This window comes from Solanum lycopersicum, chromosome 1 (genome assembly GCF_036512215.1).
Source record: "Solanum lycopersicum chromosome 1, SLM_r2.1".
Classification (NCBI taxonomy): domain Eukaryota; kingdom Viridiplantae; phylum Streptophyta; class Magnoliopsida; order Solanales; family Solanaceae; genus Solanum; species Solanum lycopersicum.
The window spans coordinates 17,326,417-17,345,518 of NC_090800.1; the positions used below are offsets into that span (position 1 = coordinate 17,326,417).

General features: G+C 34.3%; 1 protein-coding gene across 5 annotated transcripts; it reads right to left on the reverse strand.

The window, feature by feature from the left end:
* Positions 1-228: 228 nt before the first annotated feature.
* LOC101263928 (DNA topoisomerase 6 subunit B) lies at positions 229-16,452 on the reverse strand. Of its 5 annotated transcripts, none has more exons than XR_011220646.1 (19): positions 16,084-16,452; positions 15,908-15,960; positions 14,771-14,868; positions 14,561-14,666; positions 14,311-14,445; positions 14,114-14,165; positions 13,791-13,855; positions 13,387-13,493; positions 13,202-13,304; positions 12,984-13,069; positions 12,633-12,829; positions 3,548-3,663; positions 3,344-3,429; positions 3,169-3,241; positions 1,633-1,724; positions 1,289-1,427; positions 1,122-1,212; positions 868-1,042; positions 229-623 (listed from the first exon to the last, which is right to left on the reverse strand). XR_011220646.1 is itself a non-coding variant. In XM_004228307.5 (19 exons), exons 1-19 carry the CDS (start codon positions 16,175-16,177, stop codon positions 477-479), a joined length of 2,019 nt encoding a protein of 672 aa, XP_004228355.1. In that variant the 5' UTR covers positions 16,178-16,452; the 3' UTR covers positions 229-476. The 5 variants fall into 5 exon arrangements, 4 of the variants coding, with proteins under 4 accessions (XP_004228355.1, XP_069153218.1, XP_069153217.1 ...); XM_004228307.5 differs by having other exon boundaries at positions 1,122-1,216; XM_069297117.1 differs by having other exon boundaries at positions 1,122-1,216; positions 14,311-14,440; positions 16,084-16,367.
* Positions 16,453-19,102: the final 2,650 nt, after the last annotated feature.

Consider the following 19,102-nt stretch of genomic DNA (forward strand, 5'->3'; position numbering starts at 1 on the left):
ATACATTTTTTGCCATGTCAGCATTTTGTGTTTAATGGAAATGATTTTTGAACAAATAAGGAGTTCAATCGGCATATGGATGAGTTAATGTGTCTAAGTGAATTTTGCGGATAACTTTAAGTGGCTGCACATGACTTAAGCCAACAAAAATAAAAAACTTTATATTTGTAGAGTAAAATAAAGTATAGGGTTGGAGATGCCCTATAGGCACCATTCAAAACACATCTATTTTATTAAAAGAAGCATCTAAAGTTCAACTATAATTGATAAACTCAAGATCTGAACTATCAAAGCTTTACTTCAAACAATAAGGTAAACATAGGTGCAATAAGTTGCACTTTCTCTTCCTATCATAATACATTTCTGCCTTGTTATCCTCTACGCCTCTAGAATTTCTATAATTTAATTGATAAAAATCAAAATGAAAAATAATATTAGAAACAACACATTCCTATGAAAATCCATCTAGTGAATAACTAGTGATAGAATCTGAAGACAAATATAGGGCTCTGGAGGTCTAGGAAGTTCTTATCTTCATTCAGTGACTCTATGTATATCTCTTCCCGTGGTTCTTCATTCACTCCGGTCTGTGTGGCATATTCCAAACCCATTTCGTAGTCCACCTGAAACACAAAATAATGAAACCATATTGAATTTCGTTCATCCAGATCCTTCTTGACAAAATATAGCAATATTAGCAGGTTCTGGGGAACCATATAGCCGCAATCAGGTTCATCGAACCACTTTCTTTGTCAAATTCAAGAGGCAAAAACAACATTTGGTCAACTTGAAATGTAGAAGTACTTGACCATAATGTCATACATAAACTTCTCTGCTCTAGAATAACATCTATACGAGGAATCATACCTTTTCGACATGCTGAGCAAGCTTTTCTCTGAATGTATCTTTTGTTAATGAATTAACTGAAACTTGTTTTAGTAGGTCAGCATTGTCATCCCTGAAGCGTCTCTTTTTTGATGCATGCACATTTGTCGTCTGTTTTAGGAGATCATATATAGCAGCGGTAGCACTAGGAATATACCTGCATCCAGCAGAAAAATGGTATTAGATTTGACTGATAAAACATAAATTACTAATAAGAACCCTAAATGATCGCTTACTTGCTCAAATTCCGCTTCCTTTCCTGCTGCTCACGAGCATGAATCCTTTTTACAATTTTTGATTTGAGCTGATTGCAGCATTGCTTAATAGCTGTCTGGAACATTGATTCTGTTAGCGTACTGAAAAATTGCTTAATAGTTTGTTAACGGCAGACAATAAAAATTACCTTGACAGCAGAAGCAATCTCACTTATGTCATCTCCAATATACTCCTTGCCAGTCCCTTTAAAGGGGATTTTGGTGCTAACAATGCTCACAAAGACACCAATTTTGTCTTGTGTTTGGTTGATCTTGTAACTGTTCCAACTATAAATGACATCTTATTACTGACTGCAGTTCAATTTGCAGCAATATTCACACCCTCGCCCAAAAAGGGAAAACCCAACAAAAAAAGAAGGAAAAACTACACCCCACCCACCCCCACCCCCCACCCCCAAGGACTAGCAGAGTTTCATAGTTACTTTATGAATGAGAACTATGAGCAACTTCATAGGGTCTTTAAATGCCTTACTTGATTCTCTTCATAGCAGTCCTTGTAACAACATCAGCACCTTGCTCAAAAAGAAGTGGAATCCGATTAGCAAATCGGAAAACATTCAGCCCCTAAAATTTAGTCAACCATAGTCAGTGAAACAATATAAGATCGATAAGTTTAGAAGACAAAAAAGTTGTAACAATGGGACTAAGACCAACTGCGTCATCAGGCAATAAGCTAAGGGAAGCAACAAAAAGTATTATGGATTAGAAATTTCTAACAGTGACAGTTGCTTTTCTTTTCCTCTCTTTCTTTTCCACCGATCAGGTATTAGAAAAAGAAAAGAAACACTAATCATCCAACAAACAGAAGTTCATCAATTTATTACACAGATATGGGAAGAGCAGAGGATCTGCCCAAAAATTACTTGTTATAGCTCCTAGGAAATATATCATTAACACCAGGTAATTCCCTCCAAATCCTCGCCATATAGTAATGTCAAGCTCATAACAAAGAAAAAGAGTTTGGTCATCATATAGTGCGGAGCTTCCACAATCATTTGATCAGGTTCTTTCAAAAAATCAATTTAGGCTGTTCTCGGTTGTACCCGAAATACCAAACTGAAAAAAGTCATATCGGTTAATAAGTCTAGGTATTCGGGAAAAAATTACAGGATACTGAGTTAATTTATATACTTATTGATAATGGGTTCGGTGGTCAAGTATCCCAATATTTTAACCGAACCAGACCAGACCATTGAATAGATAAGGGCTAGGGATTCAGAAGTTGAGCCATTCACCATTTCACCTCAGCGCACATTCCTCTTTCTCTCGTCTCTCCAGTTGCTGTCTCTCTGGCTTGTTGGCAACACCCCAACTAAAGATTTGCATCCAATACTTTGGAATCTTTTGCTTCTAATATCAAAACTTACCTTCTCTTTTGATCCCACTTTCATTTTACACAAAATGACTCGAAGTTTGAACCATGACTTCTCTAGCTACTTCAAGAATTCAAGCTGAATTTGATTTGATTGAAATCAAAGCAAAAAAACAGATTGGACCTCTAACAAGCTCAATTTTCCAAAGTGCGAAAGCTTCAATTAAAGAAAACCTACTTGATTTTTGCAATACCTCCTGTCAAGAAAATGGAGTAAGCAACAGAGTACTTTGTTCATAAAGTGAAAGATACCTTGGAGAAGAAACGCTACAGAGGAGAGTAAGCAAGGCAAAGACCATGGGGAACATTTGCAGCAGAGATTCATGTCCGACCCAAACTGCTCGGAAAACCGAACCAACCGATATCTTATCAGTTCGGTTCACAGGAGAGCATATCTAAAAACCAATGGTCGATTCGTGCAACTGGTTTATACAAATACCGACCCAACCAAACAGATAAACATATCCTAAATCAAATCATCTTTAAATACTTAACAAATGCAGATAAAGATGCGTTCTCATGGGTCCTTTGCTTCTAAATGGAGATACAACATATTGAATAGATGCAATCAGTTTCAGGACTAAGAATATTACGTTCTCCATGTTTTATATACTTTACCATAAGGGAGATTCTTACTTGTTTGACATCTTTCCCACCAACACTAACTCCAGCTTCCACGATAAATGGATGACCTTCGAATACTTGAGCACTGGATAGAAGACATAGTAGCTTTAAACACTTTATGATTTGTATTGTCCAATCAAAGGATTCATCAAACTAAGTAGATGAAGAACTTAATATATGATCCAACCTTCCTGAAAAGGTTGCAACCATATCTGGGTGCAGCTCCTTTATAATGCCAAGACGTAGATTATATTCTCCAGCGGGACTTAAAATCTGCAATATGGCTTAGAAATCATATGCATGAGATAACTGGGAATCACCAAACATTTTTAGTTTGGTGTTGCTAAAGGATATTGGAAAAGAGGCAAGAATTTCACAAAGAGGAACTTACATCACCACTGGGATCATCAAATTTGGCTTGACGAAACAACTGATGGATGCGAACTATTTGCTGTGGTGTTAGAGATTTAACTGACATTTTTGGGCTAAAATCTGGACCCATCTCCCCTAGGATGTAAAAGAATATTCTGTTTTAGATATAATGTACAATGAATGAAGCAAACCTTTTAGTTATGCAAGTGAATGAGTGGTAAACTATAATTATATGCATATAAGTACAAAGCATATAAATGTTCATTATGATGTTGCTGACACTAGAAATTCCAATATCCATGACAAAAGATTGGTTTATTAATGGTAGATGTGATGATAGTAAGTATAAGGTTTTTATGAGAGAACAAAACACAAACCCATCAAAATGCAACTCTAGCAAGGCTGCGTTCAGTATATCACATGAATTCTCTTTCGTCATGGATATTGGGATTCCCATTGTCAGCAACATCATAATGAATTCTCATTGCAGTTCCAGAATCAGACTTGAAATATTACGATGGCAATCAACCTAACAGTAGGAACATAGTTTTTGTTTTTTGAGATAATACAGTAGGTACATAGTTCTCAACATATTACATATTTCACATGCCAGAATTTCCAGAGCCAGAATCAACCAAAACATAACATTCATGCAACTCAGATTTTCTTGTGAAACATATGTTTTAAATTTCGCTTCCAATTTTAAAGCATAGAGGCTACCAAAGGAACTTAATGATCAAAATAAGACTATATTTGACCTCATCAAGGTTTTTTCTTACTTTGTTGTGTAGTCTGCATTCTTACCCGTTACCAGCCATCAATTTAAATTTTTTCTCTCTACGTTATTATTTGTTGAAGACGTAATATTAATTAAATAAAAGTATGTTCTATTAGCTTAAGCTAATAGATTAGGTGTCACACAAATCTACATGTTATCAGATTGGCTAAAGTCCTCCACTCGAGTCTCACTGCTGTCAAGTATCAAAAAGAACTTCACATGCTTACCATGAAAAGAATCATGTAAGCATGGGAAGGGGCGTGTTGAAGGCACAATGTTTAGTATGCTTTCAATTTCAACTTATTCAACTACGACTTGCTACTCAAAAAAATCGAAATAAGTCTTCGGAAATGATAGGGGAAAATTTGTTCCCAGCTCAGTTTAATTTTATATGATGTTTGACTAGACATTGAATTTAAAAATAGTTTGACTCTTGCATCATATCAGTGATAGCAAAAGCAATAAATGCCTTTTTTTATTACCAAGCAAAAGCAATAATGCTTGAAAAACTTCTTTTTTTACAAGGTAAATAAGTAATGATTGGAAAGTTAGTGCAATAAAGATGACATCATCTCAAATTTAAAAATGGAATAGTGAAACAAATTTGAATTCTTTAAAGTTCTAAAAGTTGTAGTACAAATTAATTTGAGAATCCTATCTTGACATAACAAAGTTTTTTGAAACTGCATATCTTGACATAACAAATGTGATGCCCAAAAAACAGCGAGATCAGAAATAAGCTATTAGATAGAGTATTCACACTTAGTTCCGAACTTACCCTTAATGAAGACTTGTATCAAACATTTTAGGATGTCATGAAACAGAAAGAATGCCATATAAATTAAAATGGAAGTAGTAGTAAATTTGGGTTATCAATCTTTAGTTATGCGAAGAGCATCTATAATATTTTTGTTATACATTATTAAGCAAAAAAGAAAACAAGAATTTTGTGTTCATTGTGTTTAAGAAGACCTAGTTCACTGTATGATCTAAATTCAAAAAATACTTAACACCAGATTAAATAGGCTAGATCTCTTGGTTCACAGAGAAAGCACCATACTATGGTATAGGCTACTGAAGATACTAGAAACACTGTAACACCTACATCTTTAGCACCCCTTTAGTCTACCGACGGTTTACACATGGAAGATTTAAGGAAAATAAAGAGTAGATTACTTCAGCTTATAAGTTATTTATTTTTCCTATTTCTGTGTAGCAGTTGTTGCCACAAGGAGTTATTCCTCCACTTTCTCATTTCAATTCAAGTAGGAAGTTATTTCCTTGTTTTCAGATGGGTGGATAATCCACCAGTGTAATGATATGCAGAAAATTATCCATTTTTTGAGTACTTTAACTCAAGAGATTGCAGGAAGAAAAATTCTTTTCAAACTCCTAAATCACTCTACATTAACTCTGATTTTGTCTAGCAACATCCCATAACTAGATCCATTAGAGGACCGTAACATACACTTATCACATGTGTGTAAGATGAATTCAAATATACCAAATTAATATTAGACTATACGATTGTGCAGATTTTATGAATTCGCTTCATTTCACCATTCAATTTCACTTAGATTGTCATCTTTGTCCTAGGATGTGAATTGTCCATTATCAAAGATCCCATTCTTAATTTCTGATAAAACTCATAAATCTATACGAGGCAGGAGTACGACTCCTAATTCCTAAACCACAAGAGAATTGAAACAAATAACTAACTATTAAAATATCTTAAATTAAAGAATTAATAGCAATAATTTAGAAGGCCTAAATATTAGAATAAAGAATTAATAGCAAGTTCATGTAGAATATATTTAACTATTGCGTCAAAGTAATAGCATTCATCCCTTATATTTACATGGATATTACATTTTATTTTAATGAGAAGTATTATTTATTTGCTGTTTTATTCTATAAAATTTCCCCTCATGCTCAAAGATTACTTTCTTGACCTTCTCAATCACATGAGATGTAATTTTATCGGTAGTTTTAGCATATCAAAAATTGGTTCGGTAAATTCCAAATAGTAATCAATACTATCTCATCATTATAAGAGATTTTATTTCACGAGTTTTGACTTCAATTGCCTAATCACCCTTCCATGACCATTTTCTCCAAAGACGATTTCACAATGCGATTCTGGGTGGTCATAATAACGTGTGAGAGAAATCTTGTTTTACCAACTTTCAATAAACACAAATTCGAATGTTTTTTAAAAAGTGCATGTGTCAAATTATGATTCACAACAAAGTATGATTCACAACAAAGTTCTTCAAACTACTCACTTCACTAAGTAACTCAAAAATCCATTTGCAATTAGTAAAATGAAGTGATTTTTTCGAAGGTTTGCACATACTTTTGAAAGTTAGATACAAACAATGAACACAAGGAGTCCAAAATATATGAGAAAATTTTGGCTCCACAATAGAACAGTCAAGTTTCATATTACTTGCATTATCCGTAATAACTTGAACGATATTATTTGAACCTACACATTTTCTATTGGTTCAATAAAAAGTCAGCAATATATTCTCCATCTTAAGATTCCTAAAATTGATTGATTTTAAAAACATTGAACCTCCACTAGGTGATGCCATTATATTGATCAAAGGTTGTCTTTTAGTGTCGGACCATCCATCCAAAAAGAATAAAAAATTCTTTATTTTTCCATGTATCTTTAATTGGTTGTAACTTTTTATCAATGTGTATCTTTTCTTGAGCTAAAAGAGTTGTTCTCAACCTATTTTATGACGGGGGAATATAATCGTGAATGCAATTTTCAACTAGAAACTCAAATATTATTTAAAATAAGGAGAGTTCGCAAAGTTGAACAATACATTTGATGCGTAGAATATTCTAGCAACTAATTTGTCGACCGTGTTTCTCTCATAGATGCCGAAGGATTTCCCTATAGCTTCACTCTTTCTTCTTTTTTTTTGTTTGAAGTTAACCAGTCCCCTCCGGAGTGATACATAATCAACTTTTTTTCATGCATCAACTTGAATCTTGTTCATACTTCAAAGCCGCAAATATATCACTAATTTCTAATATATTTTAACTCCATGCCCCGATAATCTTCAAAGGTGTGTTTTCACTCTATTATATAATCCCGTAACCATTAATAGTCACATGACCATATTCTATTTCCACCCCCATTTGGAGCAACCAAAATAACTTTCAAATGATTTCATAATGGTTTATCATCAAAATTTACTCCTACATTTTTTGTGGGTCTAATAAATTCTTGTCGTTTTAACAACTTGATACAAATGCCATCTTGTTGAATAAAGAGAGAATTCTTTTTTGCTAACAAAGAAAATGAGAAGAGAAGAGACAATGGTGTTTTTCGTTGTAAGAGGGAAAAGTTAGTGAAAATGAAAAGACTATTGCAAAAAGAGTCTTTTGATGCTACTCGAAGACATTTTGGGCTTCCCTTATTGATATCAAGGATCTTGTCTTGCTAGATCACTTAATTCTCCTATCAATACAAGTGCTTTAGGGATCCTATCTTGCTAGATCATTTGAGTCTTTTTTATTAAAACAAATTTTGAACTATCGAAATACTAGAAATGTAAGTATATGTTGGTAGGAAGTGGGAACTAATGTTTGACTTAATCAGACAAATTAACGACTAACAAAGTATGTTCACTAAGAAAATTCTATATTTCTTTGTTCAACAAGAAGGCATTTGCATCAAGTAGTCAAAAAATAAAAGACTTTTATGAGACCCACAAAAAGTGTAGGAGTAGATTTTGATGATAAACCATTATGGAATCATGTGAAAGTTATTTCGGTTTCTCTAAATGGGGGTGGAAATAGAATATGGTCATGTAACTATTGCTATAAAATAGTTACAGGATTATATAATATTGCGAATACACACCTCTTAAGATTATCGGGTCATGGAATTCAAATAATGGAATTCAAATATGTAAAGAAATTAGTGGTGATATATTTGTGGCTTTGAAGATGAAGCATGAACAAACCAAAAGAAAAAGAGCATCAATTCAAGTCGATGCAAGAAAAAAAGTTGATTATGTAAACTAATTTGCTTCAACAAAAAAAAAGTTCGGAGAATGGAGCTATAGGAAAATCATTCGGCATCTATGAGAGAAATACGACCGACAAATTAGCCGCTTCTATGTCCTACGCATCATGTTTATGTTTAACTTTGCAAACTCTCTCTATTTTAAAAAATATTCAAAGTTTCTAATTGAAATATCATTCCTGATTGTAACCCTCATCATATAATAGGTTGAAAACTACCCTTTTTAGCTCAAGAAAAGACATATATCAATAAAAAAGTTACAACCAATAAAAGATACATGAATAAAGAAAGAAATCACGATTTGTTCGGATGGATGGTCTTACACTAACAGACGACCTTTGATCAATATAATGACATCATCTAGTGGAGGTCCAATATTTTTAAATTCAATCAATTCTAGTGGGATCGTAAAAGATGGAGAATATATTGCTAACTTCTTTATTGAAGCAGTAGAAAATGTAGGTTCAAGTTATCACAGATAATGTAAGTAAAATGAAACTTGTCGATTCTATTGTGGAGCAAAAATTTCCTCATAAATTTTGGACCCCTTGTGTTGTTCATTGTTTGAATCTAACTTTGAAAAGTACGTGTCAACCTTCGAAAAAATCACGTTACTTTATTAATTGCAAATGGATTTCAAAGTTACTTAGTGAAGTGAGTAATTTGAAGAACTTTGGTGTGAATGCCTTGGCATATGCACTTATTTCAAAAACATTCGGATTGTGCTTATTGAAAGTTGGTGAAACAAGATTTGTCTCACACATTATTATGACCATCCAAATTCGCAAACTGAAATCGTCTTTGGAGTAAATGGTCATGGATGACGAATGGAAGAATTATAAGGGGATAAGAGAATTGAAGCCAACACTCGTGAACAAAATCTTTTATAATGAACGATGAGCAATGGGATAGTACTGACTACTACTTGGAATTTACGAAACCAATTGTTGATATGCTAAGAAGAGCCGATATGGATGGTCCAAAATTACATATTATGTGGGACTCAATGATTGAGAAGGTCAATAAAGAAATCTTTGAGCATGAGGGGAAAAACCTCATTTCCGATAAATCAATTTTTTTCGATACTATTCATGATATTCTTGTGGCTAGGTGGAACAAAAGCAACACACCTCTTACATTGTATGGCACATTGGTTGGTTTCCAAATATTATCGTGAATTATGGCTGCAAGGAGAGAATGAATTCGAAGGCTAGCTCCTAATGAAAATAAAGAAATTTCATTGAATAGAGTCAAGTGCTCAAAGGTACTTCAAAGATTTTAATGAAATTGACCAAGTCTCATCGGAGTATGGATCATTTTGTAGCGGAAGTGGTTATTTAGTAAGCCTCATGTGATTAAAGGCTATGATGTAGGAAGATTCTCTTTCTTGGTGGGCAAATCATGACGTCTCAACTCAACTTTTGCAACAATTAGCTTACAAGTTGCTTACTCAACTGCTTCTTCCTCTTGTTTGTGAAAGAAACTGGAGTACATATTCTTTGATTCACAATATCAAGAGAAATAAGTTAGCAACATCAAGAGCCGAAGATTTAGTGTTTGTACATTATAATCTCCAGTTGTTGCGTTGCAAGAAAGAAAAATATATATAAATAGGCCAATCAAATATTGGAATGCTGACATGTCTATATTTTCTTTATTATTTTCCTCAATTATTTATTCTGCATGACACTTTTTTCTCTTTATATAAATCTTCTAACATATTTTTCTTTTTAATTTGTTATAGGTGGAGATCAATTTGATCTTGATGAGACAACTAATGAACTAACCGAGTTATCAATAGACAAACCTCAAATTAAAGGTGTAATATTTGAGGAAGAGTTTGAAGATTAGGAAGAAGTTGAAAGAAGATGCGGAAGAGTAGTGAACTTAATTAAATAACATGACAATTGACAATATTGTGTTGTTATGTTAGTTATGAGTTAAGTTGAGACAATCTCTTGTGTTTTTGTTAAATAGTATTGTTAAAGAATGACAAAAGTCCAGAGAGAGCACACTTATATTATTTAATTATATTCTCAACACGCTGCCTCACATGCGGGCCTGAATTTTTTTTATTTTTTTTATGTACCAAGCACGTGGAAATTCTTTTTAATTTAGGTGGCAATGAGATACGATCCCAGGACCTTTGTCTGCTCTAATACCATGTTGAATGTGTAACCATCTCATGGAACAACTTAAGTTGTTAGAGAGAGCATATTTTTATTATTTAAGTATATTCTCAACAAGTTGATTTGAACTTGGTGAATTGAATATTGATTACTAATTATGAATATCTAGATTGTGGATAAATACCTTAATGTATATCTTAAATCTTAATAATTTTAGTTTTTTCACTTTCACTTTGTTTCAAGAGTTACTATCTTTGTTCTAAGGTTAGTTTTTTTCAATTTTTTTAATTCTTCTAGTTATATTTATTCTATTGTAAATTGTAATATGCTTTTAATGTTTAGTTGCTATTTTGTTGTGTTTTTGTAGTAAGAATGGAAGACTAATCTCATCTTGGAGAATGGAAATATTGAATTCTACAAAATTCAATTTATCACAACATACCTCTCAAATTTAGAATATCTTTATAACTATATTTTTATAATATCGAATATATATTTTAATCGAATCTCCATAGTCGTATCCATACTCAATTCGCACCCCCAGATCTTAAATTTTAGATTTTGCCAAATTCGACTCTCGAATTCGCATCTGTCTAGGATATCAACACCCGAGTCCGAGCGACTTAGCTTACATGTAAAGGAGGTAGCAGTGGTTTTTTTCCTTATTTTGTTCAATAATTTGTCAAACTAAAGATCATTTAGGAAGTTCGGCCTTTGCGATACTCCTAGAAAACATAGGTAAAAAGGGGAGAACATTTTAATGCGGTAATTTTGTGGCCAAACTATTAGGGGTGTCATCTAAGTCTTGGTTTTCTATTTCTACTTCTTCCTCCAACTCTTCCTCAAAATTAGCAAACCAGCTATTTAAGGTCTCATTGTCAACTTCACATTCAGAATTAAATTCTAAAATAGTGGGACGTGAAATAAAAAAAGTTTCATCAACATGAATATAATCACTAGTATTAATTTTAAATCTAGGTTGCAATTAGAACTACTTCTAGCTCTACTAGTAGCAACGTGTGTGTGTGGGGGGGGGGGGGTCTACATGGTTGTTTTAATTTTTTTTAAAATAAATTTCTAATTGTTGCGATAGTTCTGGTCAATCGAGAAAACCACTAGGACCCATTCTAGTAACACCTCCCCCCAAACGAGGCCCTAATCATACTAAGCGTAATGGGTCTACCGAAACTGGTTTGGACCGATAATACATGGACCTCTTGCTTGCCTTAGTTAATATTCTCTTTGTTCCAATTTGTTTTGTCTAGTTTTGACTGGGCACAAGGTTTTTAGAAAAGAAAGAAGACTTTTGAGTCTTGTGGTCTTAAACTAAACATAAATAGAATCTATTAAAATGTCTTTTAATCTTTTGGTCTTAAACATGACATGTGAAAAGAAATGAATGAATTGCTATGAAAAAAAAGATTCTTTTTAAGAGGGATTAAAAAAAAAGTAAGACAAACAAATTGAAATGGAGTGATACTTATGAGGTACAACATATGAAATCGTATTCAACTTGAGAGGACATATTTGGTTTGTCTAATGCAAATACTATTGCACAGGATGGTGGCAAGATGTGTTAGGTTGCTGCCATCTTCCATTGTTTTTGTTGGAGAGCCCTACTCTTAACGAGGTGCTAGTTCATAGACATTTAATTTTGAACGATCCAGGGAGAATTGTACTGTCCCATAATTCTTATCTACAACTTTAGAGGTCGTATAACATGTACTATGAGGTCTAGCTACATGCATAAGACATGATACTGATATGTATCAGCTATTTTGATTCCCACATTGTTTTGATACTTCCAAAACTTCATATATTTAATTGAATGAGTATCAACCACTTTACAGAATATTATATTGCATTGTTCATGAAAGGATAGGATGTCATTGTGCTTTGCCCAGTATTAGTAACACATTGTGTGTCGGTCACATGTGTACCCCCTAAATTGGGGGTGTGTATTAAGGAAATTGAATATCTTTTCCAACTGCATTGAGTCGGTGAGCAGTAAGTCACCGCTATAACAAACTGTCGTCTAATAGCGGCCGAATAGAATGCAAGCAGTAGATAAACTATTTTCAATGGTCAAAAGCCAAAGAGCCAACTAATTTTATTTTATCAAGGAATGCAGTCAGTTTCAAGTTCTCACCGATCAAACGTTCCGCATGAGACTTTCCAATGTTTACAAATTCATGCTGAAGGAACTGCAAAAGAGTCTGCTTTGATGTTTCCGTTATAAGCCGTTTGATAAGAAGTATGTCCACAGCTGATGGATGGTACTTGGTCTCAAGAGGAACTGAAGGCATTATGTCTGTTCTTCTGGTGAACCTTATAGTCACATTTTTCCTACGATCAATTCAGAACTAGAGTGAAACCGAAGAAAGCAGCAAATTTTACGAACTCAAAATTGTGGACGTGCTTCTAGCTTGCACAAACAAATTAATTAAAACAAAGGGGAAAAGAGAAGGGAGAAGGGTCACAGGGGAGATAGAGAAAGTACTCAGGAGAATCTGATACAAATTGGAAAAGGAATTGGGCATAGGGCGTGATGACAGCCATTTGTCGCATATAATGCAATATTTTGGACTGTAAACACAGAAAGAAAAGATCAGTTTTCAGAAATATAGAAGGTACATTATTTGATTAAGTTTGCTTTCAATACATGAATGAGGTGAAACTGAAGAGAACATTTGTCACAACTATTCAAGAACTACATACGCGGTAGGTTGTCCAGTTCCCTTCAATAACAATCTGGATTTCAGCACCATGCCACCGTTCTTTGTTTTCCCGTTTTTCATGTATATGAATGTGAGGGACATTCCTGAAAAGGTGTATACAGTGATATAATCCCGTGTTACCATGCATTCTTAAATTTATCTTTCTATTTCTAAGTCATATCATACTTGTGAATATCAATATCCAGCCTACAGAATGAGGTATAATTTTGACTGTTCATGGAAGATGTAATCTCAATGGGAAGTCCTGTACTCATCTTGGACCAAATCAATGCCTGTAGAAATGAGAGAAAAGGATAAATTCTTAAATTATGCTCCACGCTGACATCCATTGAGGTCTGGATGAGCACAACTAAAATGGAAAGAAGAATTACAGACTAAAATCACTGGAAGAAGCATTCTAACAGTACAAAAATATTTTCTTATTTCAGAAACATAATCCATCACCCTCACAACCTCCTATAACAGAGAACAGAAACAAGACAGGAAATATAACACAAATAACTAAGACACAAAAATATATGATCAGAAGAATGACAGATGATCAGGTCAAGACCAATTGCTCAACATACCATCTTTGCACCAAGACCAAATTTCCCACGTGTCTGTTTCAATCCATACTTTGTTCCAGACAAAACTGCAGAAGCGCACTTTATTAGAAAAACGATCATGTGTAGTAAAACAGAGTTACAATATTCAAAGGTTTCCACCTGGATCTATGACAATCTTAGGAAAATATGTCCTAATAACAAAACTAGAGAGGCCAGTCTAAAACACCTTTGCTCCTCCCAATTGAAGCTCAAGAAAAAATGAAAGAAGTTGGAGCATGACAAAAAGCAGGAAAATGCAAAATTTTCCATGGGTAAAATAACTGGAAATGGCAAGCACATCAAACCTCGTCCAAACATATTCGGGATATCATCATGTGGCATTCCTCTTCCATTATCCTATATTAGAAACAAAGTATAGTAATGAAAGTCTTTTAGGGAAGAACAAACTTCCACTAACATTTAATTCAACAATGTACTTTTCTTGTCTTGCATACTGAGAGATGAGTCAGCATATAGAAGAACAAAGAGAAACAGAGTATACCTTGCATGTCACCCTATAATACGATGCCTCCCTACCCTTAGCTGCCTTTGTAGCTGCGGGGTCTTTTACTTTCTTCCCAAGAGAAGCATTCTTCGCTTGAATCTCTAGAACCCGAGCTTCCTTGGCAAGTCTTTTCTAGACACAGTAGTTAGAAAAATATTTCACTAATGAAATTTGCTAAATGTCAAACAGTGAGCATAAGAATAAATCACAATGCCATCTAAGTGAGAGTAAATCACTGCTTACACACCTCACGAGCCTTTGCTGTCTCAAAATCATCATATAGGGCTTCATCTCTACGTTCATGGTCAGCCAGACCAATCATGGAATTGAATTTACTTCTACCGATCTCTTCACTACAGAAGCAAAACAAAAAAGACTAAGATTTGAAGGTTCCCATTCATGCATCTCTGTCAGCTCATTGAAGTAGTTACCTAAAATAGACAAAACAATCACTTACATGGTTATCTCTACAACTGGAAGTTCAGAGATGGATTCAGCAGAATCAAGTGCATTCTCAACAAGTTCTCTCACAGTAGTGTAAAGACATTTCCCAGGCTGAAAATTTGAAGAAAGACTAACTAGATTAACAACGCATTTAGTGTATCTTTGCTGAAATAAGTTCCACCACATGAAAATTTGAACTATTAAAAAAGGGAGAGCCTCTTTCATTTAATGCCTTCAACATTCCCTTCAATGTGGTCGATTCTTTTTTGTTGGCTAATGGCAACAATGTGACCTTAAAAACATCCACCTACTCTACAAGTAACCAGTTCCAAAAAAAAAACTCCACCTACTCTACTATCATTATGAACATAGGAACATCTCTTAAAGAGGGGGTACAACGATTCATTGATGAGTTATCAACAGTCTCATTATATGCTAACCACGGGGCATATGGAGGTTAATTTTTCAACCTCTTCTTTAGGAATGGCATCTAAACTTTACTTAATTTTGAGGTACTAACTTCTGCTCACCAACACAACGGCTATTAACCAAGAGGAATATTAACTTCACTTTATCAAAATAAATTAACAAAGCAATATTTTATTAAAAACTAAAAATTTCATTTATAGTTCTATGGAGGCCATGCAACTTCTTTTCTCTTTCTTTTGCAATTACCCTTTGATTGCATTCATTTTTCTTTTTCACTCCTTGTGTTTCTGCATTTTTTGTATTCTACTTCTCTATCAAGCTATTTCAGCTGGAACATCTCCATTATTTCTCTAAGTTCAGATTTGATATAAGTTGTCGAGGAAATTATTTTTTCTGGAAGTAAAACATGAATTCACTTAATATGATTAACAGTCATTGTAAGCAACGGTTGACATAACGTTAACAATAAGTAACAACGCAACAGTTAAGCATTTAGACTTGGCAAAGTTTCCATTTGTATGAATGACATGCACCATGCTTCAGTGCAGTACATATCTCACATTACAGCTAGCACATATCACTCAAATGCCAACAAGGCAATATTACTTAACTGACATCCTCAATCATCAAACTATAATGTATGGTTGCACAAAACAATTTGAGATTATAATATTAGAAAAAAGTTCAAATTATAGGCATTCTAAACATACAAGAAACTCACATTGTCAAAACCCGCAATGTTCTTGTTATCTGCAAAGAACTCAGCGGGAGACTCTGCAAAAATTTCAAACACAACATGAAAATTGATCCAAGTAAATGAAAAGGCGATAAACGATTAAGATTAGAAGATCCGCCTAGAGTCAACCAATAGACTAAAGAGATAGAGAGAGGACGAACTCTGTTTGAGAATGCTATCTTTAGGTTTTCGAGGGGTTTTTGATTTGCCCTTCTTCGCTACTTCTGGGCTCTCACTGCTTCTTCCAGACTCCATTTCTGCTGATTAAGAAGAATTTGAACTAGGGTTTTGCTTAGACTTCAAATCAGCTAGGGTTTTGCTTAAACTTTAAAATCAGCTAAAGTTGCACTTCGTTTTTGTAAGCTTGTATCTTCAGTGTTCATTTGGGAAGTATAACATCACTGTTATAAGGAATCTCCATTGATAGTCCTTTTTCTGATCATTGTTAGAAAAATGAGAACTAATCGGGTCCACTTCTAAATGGCCCTAATAAAAATGGGGCTTGACCCGATATTATGGCAAACACAAGTCTAAATAAGTCCCATAACATTGACTTAGATTAAACGGGAATAAGGATCTGTTTGAAAGTCATAAGTAACTGAAATTTTTGTAATTACTATGTTAATAATTATATAACTCAGTAATTAAGCTGATTGTTGTAAAGAAAGCTCAGAATATAAGAAGAAAAAGGCAAGAAATATAAGATATAGGAGAGAATTTTCTTATTCAAGTGTGTCATACAATGGTGAATGATATCTCTATTTATAGTGTTGAGATATCATAGTCAAAGATCACCTTGGAATTATACATAGTTATCATCAAGGTTCATATCACCTTGAAATCTTATCACATTGGAACACTAATACATGAATCCAATTAATTGTTGGATAACTCTAATAGATCATCCACATATACAATGGATTTACAACACTCCTCCTTAGATATCCATAGATTATGTGTCTCGTTAAAACCTTACTAGGAAAAACCCAGTAGAAAAAAATCTAGTGAAGGAAAAAGAGTACACATATCTCATAATACGCTTTGAATGTTGCCTCGTTAAAAACCTTACCAGGAAAACCCAACTTGGGACAAAACCATAGTTAAGGAAAAGAGTACAACGCGTATTTCGCTCCCTCTGATGAAAACTTTACTTGATATCTCGGAGACGGCGCATTCCAATCTTGTATCTTAACTTCTCAAACGTTGATGTTGGCAATGCCTTAGTGAATAAATCAGCAAGATTATCACTTGAACAAATTTGTTGAACTTCTATCTCACCATTTTGTTGAAGATCATGCGTGAAAAAAAACTTTGGTGAGATATGCTTTGTCCGGTCTCCTTTGATGTATCCTCCTTTCAATTGAGTTATACATGCAGTATTATCTTCGTACATTGTGGTTGGTATATTCTTTTTCAAAGAAAAACCACACATTTCCTGAATATGATGGGTCATTGATCTCAACCAGACGCACTCTCGACTTGCTTCATGGATGACTATACTGTGCCAGAAGACCTTCTCGCAGATGATTTCTAGTCAGTGTGCCGCGAATGGCTTCTCGATGAATAAGCTGTGATTGCTCTTGTTGATACAGTTTCCTTTTTTTTTAAATCTGCATGATTTGAAGAAGTGGCTACCAACGTTTGCTTCATTGATCGCCAAGATATCGTCGTGTCTCCATATGTTAACAAATAGCCTGTTTGTGATCAAGCTTTATGCGGATCAAATAAATACCCTGCATCTGCGTAGCCAATTAGTTCTGACTTGGATTCATTGGAGTAGAATAAACCATTGTCCATGGTCCCCAGAAGATATCGAAGTATGTGTTTAACACCATTCCAATGTCTTTTTGTTGGGGAGGAACTGAATCTTGCCAGAAGATTCACTGCTAAATAGATATCTGGTCGAGTATTGTTAGCAAGATACATTAGTGCCCCAATCGCACTAAGGTAAGGAGTTTCATCACCAAGAAGCTCTTCATCATTCTCTTGAGGTCGAAATGGATCTGTATTGATGTCAAAGCGATCTTACCACCATTGAAGTACTCAATGTATGTGAGTTATCCATGTAAAAACACTTTAGTATCTTTTCTGTGTATGTTGATTGATGAACAAGTATTCCATTTGACAAATTCTCAATCTGTAGGCCAAGACAAAACTTTGTCTTGCCGAGATCCGAGATCTTTCATTTCAAATTCTTTTTTCAGACACTCAACAACTTCTAACAACTCTTTACGAGTGCTAATGATGTTCAAATCATCAACATACACAACTATTATTACAAATTCAGACCCCGGCCGTTTAATGAAAATGCAGGGACAAATCGGGTCATTTTTGTACCCTTTCTTTAACAAATATTCCCTCAGACGATTGTACCACATCCTTCCTGATTGTTTCAATCCAGACAGAGATTTCTGAAGCTTCATTGAACAAGTTTCTCTTGAATCTTTGTATGCTTCAGGCACTTTGAATGCTTCAGAAATTTTCATGAAAATGTTGTGGTCCAATGAGCCATATAGATAGGCTGTGACAACGTCCATTAGACGCATTTCAAGTTTCTCATGAACTGCCATATTTATGAGATATCTGAAGGTGATTGCATCTACCACTGGAGAATATGTCTCCATATAATCAATGCCAGGCCTTTGAGAAAAACCTTGAGCAACGACTCGGGCCTTATATCTCATGACTTCACCTTTCTCATTTCTTTTTCGTACAAAAACCTATTTGTATCCCACTGGCTTGATACCTTCAGGTGTTCGAATTATCGGTCCAACATCTTCACGTTTTTTCTAGTGAAGCCTATTCAGCTTGAATTGCATCCTTCCATTTTGGCCTATCATTTCTCTGTCTACATTCGTGAACAGATTTTGGCTCAAAATCTTCATCTTGTTGCATTATTTCAATAGCAACATTATAGGCAAATATGTTGTCAATCACAATATTATTTCGATTCCATAACTTTCTCGTCGAGACATATTTATTGAAATTTCATTATTTTCAGATGTTCGAACCTCCTCCCCATCATGTGTTATGACTTGGGTCTCATCTTGAGATATTTCTTTCAACCCATGATCATCTTGATTATTTATTCCTTTTCTCTTTCGAGGATTTTTATCCTTGGAACCAATTGGTCTACCACGCTTCAAATGTGGTCTAGACTCATTTACCTTAACAATTTGT

Excerpts from the sequence above, each read along its gene's own strand:
- LOC101263928 (XM_004228307.5), bottom strand. The coding sequence starts at position 16,177 with ATGGAGTCTGGAAGAAGCAGTGAGAGCCCAGAAGTAGCGAAGAAGGGC. Across the intron at positions 1,043-1,121 it reads AGGAAGCGGAATTTGAGCAA|GTATATTCCTAGTGCTACCG; the intron begins GTAAGCGATCAT and ends TGCTGGATGCAG. Across the intron at positions 624-867 it reads TTGCTCAGCATGTCGAAAAG|GTGGACTACGAAATGGGTTT; the intron begins GTATGATTCCTC and ends TTTGTGTTTCAG.